The sequence below is a fragment of the Poeciliopsis prolifica genome, unplaced genomic scaffold (assembly GCF_027474105.1).
Source record: "Poeciliopsis prolifica strain line A6 unplaced genomic scaffold, Auburn_PproV2 SCAFFOLD024, whole genome shotgun sequence".
Classification (NCBI taxonomy): domain Eukaryota; kingdom Metazoa; phylum Chordata; class Actinopteri; order Cyprinodontiformes; family Poeciliidae; genus Poeciliopsis; species Poeciliopsis prolifica.
In genome coordinates, this window is record NW_026562399.1 from 813,938 (window position 1) to 828,503 (window position 14,566).

At 36.1% G+C, this 14,566-nt stretch overlaps 1 protein-coding gene across 3 annotated transcripts in view; it reads right to left on the reverse strand.

Annotated features, from left to right (window-relative positions):
* The window catches only part of sgcd (sarcoglycan, delta (dystrophin-associated glycoprotein)), a 185,066-nt gene that overhangs the window by 78,247 nt on the left and 92,253 nt on the right, over positions 1-14,566 (reverse strand). For all 3 annotated transcript variants that reach the window (XM_055046609.1, XM_055046608.1, XM_055046607.1), the window contains one exon: positions 13,153-13,338. In XM_055046609.1, coding sequence (XP_054902584.1) covers positions 13,153-13,338 — 186 coding nt within the window. The remainder of the gene's footprint in view (positions 1-13,152; positions 13,339-14,566) is intronic.

Genomic DNA, 14,566 nt, shown 5'->3' on the forward strand with positions numbered 1-14,566 from the left:
AGTCGCTGTTTATCTGCATCAAGCAAGATCGCAACCCTGAAAGGAATCTATCAGATGCAGATGTGAGTCCTACATTTAGACTCTGTCATCGTCGATGTGTTCACGTCAGCGTCACTGTAGCTTTTAAAGCATGCCAAACATGAAGAAGGGGGAATTAGCTCTTGTTTTGAGGAAGACGCTGCAGGAAACAAGCCTGGTGGGAGCTGTGAGACTGAACAGACCTAATATGCCCCACATCAAAAGCTCCGAACTGGAAGAGGCTGCACACAGATGCAGCGTTTCTGATGCTTTCATGCAGACGGATGTCCTGAGAAAACCTTGTCATTCCAGAAACTTTAAATTAAATCCACAGAAATACTAAATAATCCAGCTAGAGAGCTTTATTTTTGGTCTCACCTTGTGCTGACAGCAGTGAAACAATCTTACAGTTGAAAATATAGTCTTACAATATCTGAGCTAGTAGTAAACCTTGATGTATTTTAATGGGATTGTTTTTTGAAAAAGATTGAAAACCATGTTCCAATTGACAGTTATGACAAAGCACAAAAATCATATCACACTTGACCCTGTTATTCATTTAGGGACCAAAACCACCAAAGAGTAGCTAAAATTCACAAATACTTGAGACTTCCTTTAAAAACACTCATAACTTGTTAGAATGGATTTTAGTGGCTAGATTAAGTAGGAGTCTTAAGGCAGAGAAATGGTGCAGACCCACTTAGTGTTTATTCATCAACATTTAACACACACACAACCCTGCTTCACCATGGCCAAGGGTCTGAGCAGCAACCCCTCACAATGAGGCCAACATGCAGCCTTTTATAGTCCCTGGCTGCTCCAATTCACAAACCCACCAAGAAACAAGGTAAAACAAAATACATACGCACAAACAAACTTTGACAAAAATAATCAAATCTTCAGAATAACATATGTTATCGAATAGTAGTAATTTTTAAGCAACTCCAAAACATGTAACATTACCCTTCTAAAGTGCATAGTTCTATTGCTCCCACTTCCATCTGCATTGGGCTTTTCCGGAACCTGTAAAAGGTGCTCAGGCCCCAGGGAATCTTTTAGCCTGAACACTCTATTGAGGAAGAGACGTAGGTAAGCCACATCTTCACAAGGCCTTAAAACATTTCAGTGCATCTCAAACTGTATACTTATATGATCCATTTGTTTATTTCAACAGGACACCACCGGTTCCAGCTGAGATGCCACCGCATAAAAACAGACAATCAATACATACTTCAATCTGTTTGGACCTGTTTCTTTTAACATCCAACACACATTTGAAGTGTTTCCAGCTAAGTAATGAAGACCTTTATTACATAACTGTATACTTTAATAGTCCAAACTACCAAGGATACATTTATACGCATTAATACAGTGGAAACTGTCTTAGCAATACAATGGAAGCTCCAGCCAATAGCAGGTCATGTAGCATTGCATCTTGGTATTTCAGATTCTTAAGAAGCATTTCTTTAGTATATATACACTGCTCAAAAAACAGGGAACACTCAAACAACACAATATAACTCCAAGTAAATCAAACTACTGTGAAATCAAACTGTCCACTTAGAAAGCAACACTGATTGACAATCAATATCACCTGCTGTTGTGCAAATGGAATAGACAACAGGTGGAAATTATTTTCATATTTATTTCATTCATTCAGATCGAGGATGTGTTATTTGAGTGTTCCCTTTATTTTTTTGAGCAGTATATTTTAAATATGCTGAAGAAAAATAAATCCACTAATTGGTTAATTTTCCATGAAAAACATGAAATTATGTTCAACTGTTCTTCAATAAAGGGCGAGTTGAGACCAAATCACCAGACCAAAGACTTTTGTCATCCAATTTTTGGTAGAAAGAAACATGAGGAAAACAATCATGCAAAAAGAAATAATTTATCATTGGATTAATTTATTGTGACGTACTGTCACTATGTTCTCTAGCAAATAAGTAATTTGGTGTCTCGCTTTCTAGATTTTTCATTTTAAATGGGAGGTTACCAAACGTCAGTAAAGTGTCACATCACTGTGATGTAAAATAAAAGCTCTTTAAACCCAGAAAGGCCTTGCCTCAGTTCTCTGTGACTGAAATAAGTTCACTGAAGCAAATAGTTTCTTTACAGAGTAAAAAGCCAGGTGACCTCTTGTCGAAGTTAACTGAGAACACTGATGTGCAGAACCTTGCTGAAGGGTACATCAGCTGAAGTAATTACTGTGCCAGGGCGCTGCTGTTTGAGTCTGTTGGGCTCTGACTAATAAGCATCACATCATTTGATCTTTAGTAGCAGCCAACTAACGACTCATTAGCAGAAGATTTGTGGTTTTCATAAGTGTGAGTTTTGCAAATAGTCTCAGTCTTCATCACTCAGTGGAGAACTGAGCACATCAGAGACTGATGGCCCTTTCTTTGCTTCCTGACAGGTAAATTGCCTCCCATGCTTTCCCAGTTCATTGACACTTTATCTCTAATTTATCCCCATAACAGTTTGTGTTTTAAGGAGCAGGACCCAAGACCATGGCTGATTCATCTGCCTGGATTAAGGCCCGAGAACATGAACTGTTTGGTGCTCTCTACACAAGCTGGGTCCAAACTTTTCTCTAGATGGGCTTAAAACATCAAGTTAAGAAATATTTTTTTTTCGTACTTTAGATTAAAATAGCTCTGATTTTAAGGTTAGTTTTCAGGACAAAAATGTCCGCCCTCTTGCCTTGATAACTAAACAAAATGTAATAAAACAAAAAAGTCTAATTTCTGTAGAAAAAGTGAGCTGCAAATAATTATATGTTTGATCCATATAATCAGCGAACAGTTTCCTAAATGTTGATTGTTTCTCACTATTGGCATCTGGATTTTGGATATCATTTATTCAGTTGAATTTCACCAAAATCTCACATTGAGTTTAAATTCTGTAGGGTCTTCTGTAGGGTAAAGTGGAAGTAAATTTTGAAAAGGGCAAAAAATTGATTATGTTTAAAACTGCTGACTGTACGTGCTGGGAGGTGTCTGCCTGGCCCATGTCTTTACAGAATCCAAAATATACTATTTTCTCAACAGACTTGTTTTATATGCAAAAACTGGTTACTGGTTTCAAAACCTGGAAAGAGTAATATTTCTTTCAGCATTAAAATCTGCAGATATTTTTTTTTATAAAACAAATTATTAAGCAATTTATCCTTGTTTATAAGTTTAATTATGTTTCAAGAATGCAGCTTCATGAGAGAAATATGTAGAACAAATATGTTGAAAAATATGGTAATTTTTACCATATTTGTGAAACAAAATTTCACAAATACTGTAAAACTGCTGCAAACCATTGAAAACTGCAAAAAACTTGTTTTTTTTATTTTTATTTTTTTCTTGTGTCCGGTATCTGATTCATGTTAATGACACAAATGTACATTAGAGTCAGTTTTTGCATCATGCTGAGTTGAACCAAAGACCCAGAATGAGGCATGAGGACTGGAATGCAAGAAACTTTTAGCAGCGAAAATAAGATTTAAATACGTAAATAAAAGCATTTCTCTGCAAAAATAAAGCTCAAATTTATTTTGGGTAATTCTAGTTTTAAATGTTGGACTCAAGCCTTTACTTGCACACTGAACCTTAAGTAAGGTTTAACATGGCATCTCGCAGTCAGAAAAGCAGGATGCTTGTACATTTTCACTTTGTCATCCAGAAATTTAATTTGTATCTTTCGAGCTTTAAACAGTAAAAACACAAAGTGAAATGGCTTCAAGAGCACAGTAAGTTTCAATAACGTTCCTGTTGAACTACTAGTGTTTTTGTGTTTAATCTCCCCACTTTCTGTAATTATACATTAGGTTGCATGTCTTGGAGCAAGCTAATTTTCCCATTAGGGGCTATGAAAGCCTGAATGTTAACTTTCTTAGTCATCCCCTGAGGCCTAAATTTATAAATTTAACTGACTCTGCCTCAAACATAATTAGTGTCCTCAGCTGTAACTTCATTTTTGTTAGAAAATCCAGCGTTGGTTAATTGTCCTGCTCTCTGGCTCTTTTCAGTCAACTAAAAATGGATTAAGTGACTTAGGAGAACACCCAGTCAAAAGTCCAAAGTTGGAGGGGGTTTCTCTGCAACTGCTGAACTTATTTTTATCCTTTAATCCTTTAGTTGAGCGAATATTTTCCAACAGTAATTCCTGCATCAGTTTAGTCACTATTTTGCTTCCTTGAACAGGGTAGGATAGGATTATGTGTGACAAAACAGGTCCATCACATTTTTGGCAAAACAATTATTGTAAAATACTGAGATTTTAGTCTGTTCATTTCTGCCTATCTTGAGCTCCTTTAAGAATGATGTTAATTTAGGTCTTCTTGTCACTTTAAATTCAGTAAACATTGAGTTTGGGGTCACATGTCTAAACTCAATGTTTATAATTGCGTGTGAAAATAGCTGCAAATAGATTCCATATATCTTTAAAAAGCAGAAATGGAGCCTTCTGCACAACTAACAAAAAAGCAGAAAGTGGCTAAATGGTCAGTAAATAACAAAACAGTTATACTTTCCAGAAGTCATTGTACAACACATAAAACCAGCTGACCAAACATGCCGGAGTTCCACTGGGGTTGGCATAAGTGCCTGCTGATTGTGGTACCAGCTTCTGGCAGTGTTTGAAACTGCAGATTTTCCAGAAAAAAAAGCAGTTGAAACCAAAATGAAAGTACAAAAACTTTTTTGAAATCGAGTTTGCATAATACTTCTCCTTTATGTATGGCCTTAGATTTCTGCGATGTGGAAAATGGGGATGGAATTGAAGGATTTAATTAACAAAATGGAATTTCACATAATCAGCTGATGTTAGTTGCAACCCAATCTGAGATAAGCGAAAGAAAGATGATTGGGAACTTGATCTATAACCAACATTATAATGTGTTTTGCAGTATTTTGAAATTTAACTTCTTAGATAGACACCAATGTTGAAATAAATCAGTATGATGACTTGTTATGATGGGCACTGTTAAAGAACAGACATTAATGTATGCAGATTTTATTGAACCTCTGTGATTATTTTCCACAAGCATAGGAAAAACTTTCATACTATGATTAATACTTTCACTACAGACCTAAAACTGAAAAAAACAGTCAAAAAAAAAAAAAAGCCAGATAAAACATGGAAATACTGTTTTCAGAAACATCTTCATCAGTGTTAGCTTCCTAGTTATTCGGCTCTGACTTCTCATTACTCTTCCTTCTTCTGCATGAGTGAAACACCATGGGGGATCCAGGGAAGGCAGACTGCAATCAAGATGAAAATTACTGCTCTTTGTCCCGTAAGCAGCAGCAACAATCAGCAGCAAACCCGGAGATGTTTACCTACTGAACCTCCTCAGATGTTTCATGACTGAGCTTGTGCCTGAAAACAGACCTCATTTTTATTTCCCACTGTACCAGCCGCAGACGGCCGTATTCTCTCTATAGGAACAGTTCCCAATGTCTTCAGGCAAACAAAAGTGTAAACAGAGCCGGATCAATCGAGGAAGCAAATGCAGAACGTGGAGAGGAGAAAGGAAGAACTACATAAATAAAGGAGGGGAAAAGATCAAATAAAAACCTTTGAACTAGAAAAACAAAGTTACAGATGAAATAAGCCTAAAAAACACAGTTTTTAAAGAGTATCAGTCATCAAATTTCACATTTTACATATTTTTGTATTTCCAGTTGCTTTTAAAACACAACCCCAGCACTTAAAAAGAAACAACCAGCAGTTTTTAATTAGTTAATTTCTGGTGTCTAGAAAATGAGCTAATTTGAAAAATCTGACGAATGTTAGGTCACAATTCATATGCACAGTGCCGTTACCAAGCAACCCCAGTGGAACTACAAGACATTTGGTAGGCTGACTTTACTGCTATATACAATGCATAATGACTGCTGGAAAAGACAAGTGCTTTGTTGTTAACTTACCATCCTCCATCCACTTGATACATTCTTGCAGGTTGTGCTGGAGGTTCCGCTGGCATCTGTTCATGTGTGAGTGTCAATGTTGAGTTGGGGGGCGTGGCCAACAGAAGCTTACTTCGATTTGAAGTGACAAGAACCTAAAACAGGTAATTCTGAAAGGAGCTCCATACTGGCAGAACTGGTCAGATTAAAATCTGATAATCTAAGAATAATTTTGTGCAAGAAATGTAATGAACATGTTTTGTATAAACCATAAACCCACCCCAACCTGTTCAAGGAAACATAATAGGTCATCTTTCATTACTCGGCTACACCGTTTGTGCCGTCTTGCTCCAGGTTTACAAGACAAAATAACAAATTATATATATATATATATTTTTTATCATTCTAATAACTTTAGAAGGCACAATTACTCAGAAATGACTTTGCTCCTCATGAGTGCATTTCACATCTCGAAAGGCAGTCTTGCATGAAACTAACATGCTAGTTCCATCAAAAGAAAATTGCTCCAGTTACACCTGTTTTTGAGAAATCTCATTGTTAATGCAAAAAGCAGGGCAAAAATCAAACCTGATGCAGGCTGCATCACTGGCCTGAAGTGATGATTACGTCCAAGAATCTCATGTTTATGATGAAGGCTTTTTTTGAAGTGAACAAGGGAGACATAACTATGGGCAAAAGAAAAACACAACCAATAGCAATTTGCTTCTAGGACACCTTAAGCAGTCTCACTCGGATGTTAAATTGAAAATCCTATTATTTTTCAGGCTGACTGATGACTCTCCAGATGCCACTGCACTGCACGGGCCAAAATCACTGCCATAAACCAGTTCAACAAGCAACACAGCTCTTTATACAACAGGCCAAATTTAGTCAGGCACTCCATGTGTTGGTGTGCAAATCTGGGAGCTGGATGTGTATAAGATCTCAGCAGCTTCCAAGTCAGGACAGAAATACAAAACTCATACAGTGCTTTTACAAGAACCTCCAGGTTACTTTTTTAAAATCCAGAGGGAACTTATTAGGGCTTGGCAATTTGGCTACAAAATAAAATCTCTATCTTTTTTTTATTCCAGATCTGAGATCTGGCAGTATTCTTTATTTTTTCTCACTTTTCTTTCTCAAAAAAGAATTAGAAATGAAAGTATTTTCAAAAAGTGATTTTTATTTCAATCATCCCATGTCTGAGTATAAAAGCGAGATTGTGTGAATTTTTGTTTAAATATGAGAATATAGTAATAATATTATTATGATAGAATTTAACAACAACAAAAACATTATATATATATATATATATATATATATATATATATATGTACATATATATATGTACATATATATATGTATGTATATATATATATATATATATATATATATATATATATATATATATATATATATATATATATATATATATATATATATATATATATATATATATATATAATAAACAAGTGTTATAGTCCTGACTCCTTAGTGTTTTTTATTCTATTATGATAAACAGATTCACTAGAACCAACTGGAAATACAGTATGTGGCTGAACTTGACCATGATGTTTCATCTTGGTGTCTGTAGCTGTGCATGATTAAAATTGAAAGATAAATAAAGAAATAAATAATAATAATAATAATAATAATAATAATAATAATAATAATAATAATAATAATAATAATAATAATAATAATAATAATAATAATAATACGATGCAGGTGTATTTCAGTCTGAGGCTGCTTGGCTGCATGTGGGTCACAGCGACCTGCCCTGACTGATTGAATAATGAATCCTGACTCCTACAAAAAATGTCAGGACATTTGTCTGTGACCTGAATCTTAAGACAGAGCTGCTTATGCACCAGCAAGGGGCAACAGGTCTGACATCTAAAAAAAGAAATCAGCCAAATATCTGAAGTTATTATCAATCAGATATGAAATCCACTTACAGTGTGACAAACCCCCAAATCAACTTTCTTTTTGGGATGGAAAACTGTCGAAATAGAAAAATAATAGGCTGAGTTCACACTGCAGCCTGAAGTGACCCAATTCCAATTTTTTTGCTTTAATGCAACCTGTATCTGATCTTTGTATGCCAGTTTGAACAACACAGGTCAGATTCTTTTCGAATGCGACCGATATCTGTTACATATCAGATTCAAATGTGACCCAACGTCCAGGTCGTATTCATCCGAACTGAAGATCACTGATACTCAACAACTGTCACTATTCTGCCCTAGATACATAGGACACAACAAAATACATTTTAAAACTTGAATCAATTTAAATTTCTTTTTACATATGTATTATTATATTTGAGTACAATTTTAGTATTAAGGTTTTGCCAGGATGTTCAGTCTGTCCAAGCCTTTTAGATTTCATGTCAACAAAACAGATAACTGTGTGTGCATTGGACTAGATAGATGCTCTCCATAAACTGATCTGACATTAATATTCTTATTTCCATGCATTCTGCCTGCCCATGCCTTATTTAACATGAAATGCAGTGATTAGTTTCCTTGCCGTCTATTTGTTTATCAGGGCAATCGTGCAAGCAGGAAGAAACACAACCATTACAGATTATATGAAGATAACCCTTGTGTTGTCTTCCGGGTCAAAAGTGACCCACTGTCATGTTTAGCTGTGGAAAAAATACCTTTAACTATCTTTTTCCAACTTAAAATTTTATACCTTTTCTTAAATTGACCCCATCTTTAGAAAAAGTTATATTTTGTTTATGTTTCCCTTTGAGCTGCACTCCACTAGGGTAAAAGGAATATATTATGGGTCATTTAAGCAGCAGAAAAGTTCAAAGGTCACACACAAGTTTCTCTAATGCACACACACAAAGCTACACACACGCACACCTATGCACACACATAAAATAAACTGGACTGATGTATGAATTGAACTTGTATTTGACCTGCACCTGCAGCAAACCCCTCACATCACACCAGCTCCCAAACACAACACAAAACAATCTCACACAATAAAAACAGATTCAGTTTCAAGGATATAAAGGTGCCCTAAATCAAAGTACCTCTAGCTGATTCCCAGCTGAAGCCGTGAGTAAATGTTACACTGTCAAACAGGTCACAGGTTGTACATTCACACATATACAATATGTTGAACGTCTTATATCATTTTGCAGGATGTTAAACATCAGATTTTGAACATCTTATGGTCAAGACGTTCAAAATATAATAACCGGATTCTCTCGGATATGTCTTGCGCACCAACATTGAGTCACAAGCAGCAAAATGAGTAAGAAACAGACCAGATGTTTTTGGAAAGTTTCTTTGTGAAGGGGAAAAGGAGACAGGAGAATGGATTTATCCCAGAAGGTGATTCCCACATTCCAAGCTGCTCTGCATGATATGGTGACCAGCTCGTTAATGAGGCAATGAAGCCTTAAAACAACTTTGCATGAGACCAAGCGCCCTGTGCATAAGCAATGCTTCGGGTGTCATTGTCTCTCATCACTCCCAGATGAGAAACAATGGCATCTGGGGCTTGTTTCGTCTGGCTGCAGAGAAACAAGGTCATTAGTAGTTACCGCGAGTTAAAAATTTCACAAAAGTAAAATGTTTGTTTTTGTGGAGCATCTGCATCTTATTTTGAAGGGATATGTATATGTTAGCTTAGCAACCAGTCAGAGAGTGTTAGGACAGGAGTAGAGATGAGAGGAGTGGAGTTTGTGAGCCTTAAGTCTGGTTCAAGCGGCACATTTTAAGGATTGTCAGCCAATTTTCCAAGCTTCTGTGACCACAAAAGTTCCAACTATTTTAAATGCAAAAATAACTGCTGGTCATCAGACAATTTGGGATTGCCAAAAAGTAACTCAACAAAACCAGCAACATTTCCTGAGCTGTGTTGTTCACACCTGTGGTGCTGCTTGCCAAACTGTTGAGCTCCTGCCCACTAGATCAAAACTTGCTGCTCCAACTTCAGGGGCTCAGGCTAGAGTGCCTTTAGATACTCCTTAAGCATCTAAAGGCACATTTTTACCTGATTTAAATCCACCTACACATTGTTGGACATATCCTGCTGTCCACTGCTTGCCCACGTTCATTATTCATACTCTCTGTCTCTGTAATTGCAGTGTATGTGAATATTTAATCTCTGCATGTCTCTGCCTCCTCTATCCAAGATATTTTCTCCACCTCCTATCTCCTGAATACTCAGGTATTTTAAAAACAGATAATACATGCTGCAAACTTATTAATTATGGATTTTTACACACTTTATATTACTCATAAGGACCTTTCACCTTTGCTGCTTCATAGAGAAAACTTTCTGAACATCTCTTAAACTGAAACTATAGTAGGAAACTGCTCTGTTGGGTGTACTTTACTAAAAATAGCTTTGACGACACTGCTTTGACTTCCTTTGGCAGGGAGCTCTGTATTTTAAGGTCAGTGCTCCCATTTGGAACATGAAAGATGTTTTTGCAACCAAGTGAATCTAAGTTTAGCTTTACTAGCTACTCAACAGGTGCTATTAATGTAAAAAAACAAAAGACCTTTATAAAACAATCAAATGAAATGGAGAAATGTCTTTGGTAGTTATAGGCAAGGGCAACGAATCAACAACAATACATATATGATCAATATTAATAGAAAATACAACTAATACAATACCGCACAGCATTGTGGGAAATGTTGACAGAGGAAAGCTGATCATGGAGAGCTAAGAAAGATTGGCTGCATATCTAACTCACTTTCTGGTTACCTAGCAATAAGCAAAAATAAAATGCCTTTCCTTCATTTTAAAACCAAATTATTTTAATAAGCTGAACCAAATAAACTCATTTGTTCCATGTAGCTTTTGTGGCTCTTAAATGTTAGACTTATAACATTATATACACAGCAGGTTATAACTTAATCCATTATGACTAATATTTCTGAAGTGATTCCTGTGACAAATAGGTAAATAATTTAATAGATGATCAAGAAATACTCCATAAGCATGAATAATTCAGTTTTAATCAGTGTAAAGTTTATTAGGAACAACTGTTTTTGAAGAGTAAACTTGTAAAACAGTTTTTTTTATGAGTCTCACAAACGGTAAACATGCACCTGGATTAAAGGATGTCACTGAGACGTCACCAGGTAGAAAAAGTAGTAGAAATATTCCTTTCCTTTGACATTATTATTTTTTCCCCTCCTTTTAAACCCATCTACCACATTTCAAAAGTTTTCCGTATTCTATAAATCCATCAAGCAGACACATTAAAAACATTAAACAGCCCGACTGACTGAGGCTCTTCATCACAACGCACGGCTCAGCATCTGAGAAAGCCGTTCCTGATTTATGTAGATCTCATATTAAAGCCGCGTTGTGAAACGGGGCTCATGTATTATTCACATCAACAACCATGTGAGCGTGCCCCTGTGTGCTGTAAGTCTTGTGTGTTGCCTCGGCTGTACCGACTCATCGCTACGCACCGGATTGATACAAGCAGAAAGACAATGTGTGCAGCTGATAGGGCGAAAACAAACCAGGAAGGTAGGGAATAGTAAAAACAAAGCAACACAGCGGGGAAGAGAGGAAGACAGACTGACTCAGAGCTTCAGAGAGACAGCAGCTCTGCAGGCACTGATGGATGTCAAGTGTTTTACATGTTTTCTAAAGCTTAGAAACACTGAAGTCACATGAGCTCAAAAACACCACACGCTGCAATTTTTGTAATAAAACCCAGTCTCTGTTGGATTAACGGAATCGTGATTTAATTAGTTTTGTTGGCCTTGTATTATTAGATTAGCTCTTTTCCTCTTAATTTGTCGTCGAGTTTTCATATTTGCTGTGCAAGTAAAACTGCTTTGCTTTCATTTTTATGTTTGAGGACGAGAATGATTAATGAGCTTTGTGAAAGCAGAGAGGTGTATTTGGCTCATTTCATAAATTTGCTCATGGTGCCGATATACATTTAACGTCGGAGGAAAACACAAAGGCGGGAGTTTGGTTTTGACAGTCTGAGATGAAACTCCGGCAGATTTATTCCAGACAAAAGTAAAAAGTCCAAAACAGCATCAAGATCAAGTAAAGCAAAACAGAGAGGTTCCTAAGAATGTCTACTTTCCTTTCTAGGTTTTTAAATGAATGCCTGATAACTCTTTTTTGTAAACAATACTCATGCACATACATCGTTCATATCATATTGCTCACTGGAACCACTGAAGAAATATTGAAAAATATTTTTTTTTAAAAAGACCCCCGGCCAGAACCCTGTGTATGATTCAAAACCATCATCATAAAAACCACAAAGCAAGAAATAAGATGGTAAATCTATTGTTTCTTATATATATATATATATATATATATATATATATATATATATATATATATATATATATATATATATATATATATATATATATATATATATATATATATATTAGGAAATAATGAAATTGATTTTGCCTTTACTTGGCTATAATATTTCTAAAACAAACAGATTCTGCACTATTATTTATTAATGATGAAGCCAGAATGGAAAAGCTATCTGGGTGGTACACCCCCCTGATCCAACAGGTTGCAGAAACTGTGCTCTGAAGTGTTTTCTGTCAGATTTTGTGGTCATGAATGAACACAGCACACCAATATTTTACTGAATCCACTGGAAGTAGCAAGGGTGTACTTAGTGTTGTTCAAGTTAATCTGTATTTAATCAATAATGACACGGGGAGTCTTCTGTGTAAACTTAAAGTTACATTTATGCTTAGAACCTAATAAAATAAGAAAAAAAGAAAAAAAAAACTTGTTTTCATCCCAATATTTTGAACCCTAAAATTGAAAGGAGATGTATTTTCTCTTTTATCACCAGCAGCCTGAAAAAAGCAGAACACAGTGATGCAAATAAGAAGCTGATATACTGAGACTGGTGAATGTCCAAGAGAGCTGCTGACCTCAGATCAGCACTCAACATCTAATTAATCATCCCAGAAAATATAACTGGGCCAATTTAAATACTCAAGGCTCACGCTTTCATGTCATGTGGAATCATCAGAAAATGTAGGTTACTGAAAGGATGCGATGTTGTGTAACTTGTATGTGTAGCAGCAGCAGCAGCTTTAAAAAGAGCAGTCAATGAAAAATATATGCAGATGCACAGAAAAAAATCAAGCCCATTTTTTATACATCAGGCAATAAATCAAAAATGAGATGAAGAAGGGGACACAGAGAGTCTTCAACAGCAAAAATACACAAAATATGGACTTACAATGGTGAAGTTCATGACCTTGAGGATCCAAATAGTTAGTGCCAGGTTGATCAGGATCAGGATCATTAGCAGCAGGACGAAGAAGTAAAGGCAGCGTTTCCTCCAGCCGTATATTCCCACTTTGTACACTTGTGGTTTCTCTGAACTCTGGACATTGTTCCTATGAGAGCACTGTTCCTGGGTCATCTGAGGAGACAGAGCATGAGGATGATTATGGATGGAACATTATGCTAGCTTCCACTGCAAAAACACCAATTCTTATTAAATTGCCTAATTTCCAGTGCAAATGTCCCTGTAGGCTTGAAATAAAACAACACTAACGTACATGTAACTTTTATTATTTAATATGAAGTATACCAAGATTTTTGCACTAGAAACTAACTTAAGATTTTGTGTTTTTCCAGTGCTTGTGCTGATAAGTGTCAGTATTTTTCTGTATGTCTCTCCAACATAAAATTAAGACTGTTTAAGACCATTGAGAATCAAATTTAAGACCTTTACTACCAGCACAGAAATGTAAAGGTCCCATAAATAAATTTTATGGGTTGGCAAACCGAAATTTCAGACCATATTTAAATCCAGGTTTGAGCCTGACCCTCTAGATCAGGGGTGCTCAAGTCCAGTCCTCGAGAGCTACCATCCTGCAACTATCAGATGCATCCCTGCTCCAACACACCTGAATCAAATGAATGACTCGTTACCAGGCCTGTTCATAGCTGACCTGGTCTACTGAAGTAAGGCTGCAACTAAAAGTTGCAGGACGGTAGCTCTCGAGGACTGGACTTGAGCACCCCTGCTCTAGATGTCTCCATCCTCTCTTAAGACAAGTGAAAACAGGTACAGGAGTTAAAATACAACCTGGCTTATATTTAAACATACAATTTATATAAAATTTATTATTCATGTACGCCAGCTCTGACACGTGCTGTTCTTTAAACCTTCCCCTACACTATCAGTTTTCGGCTTGCTGGACTTTCCCTGCAAATAGTTTAATCCAGGAACAAATATTTACTCAGGATGAAAATCAATAATTATTGTATTTGGGAGCCTCATAACATAATTATTGTGACCATTTACTCAACAAGGGTGTTAAAAGTGGGGCTTACGAGCCATTTGTGGTCAGTGGATTTATTTTGCTTGCTCCCACATCCAATAATAAATAAATTAGGACATAACTACAACTTTTAAGTTAAAATCTACTTACAAAATTGTTAGACGCTTTTTCAGAATAATAGGCAAACTGGGTGTGTTTCATTCAACAAGAAAAATGTTTTTCTAAAGATACGCAACACAAAGATTGTGGTGAGTGTCACATCAGTGATATATTACTTTAACATATGTAGACAGATATTATAATGGAACAAGACAGAGTTTCCATCTTGGACAACAGATCGACTTTCCTTTTCAATTGTCA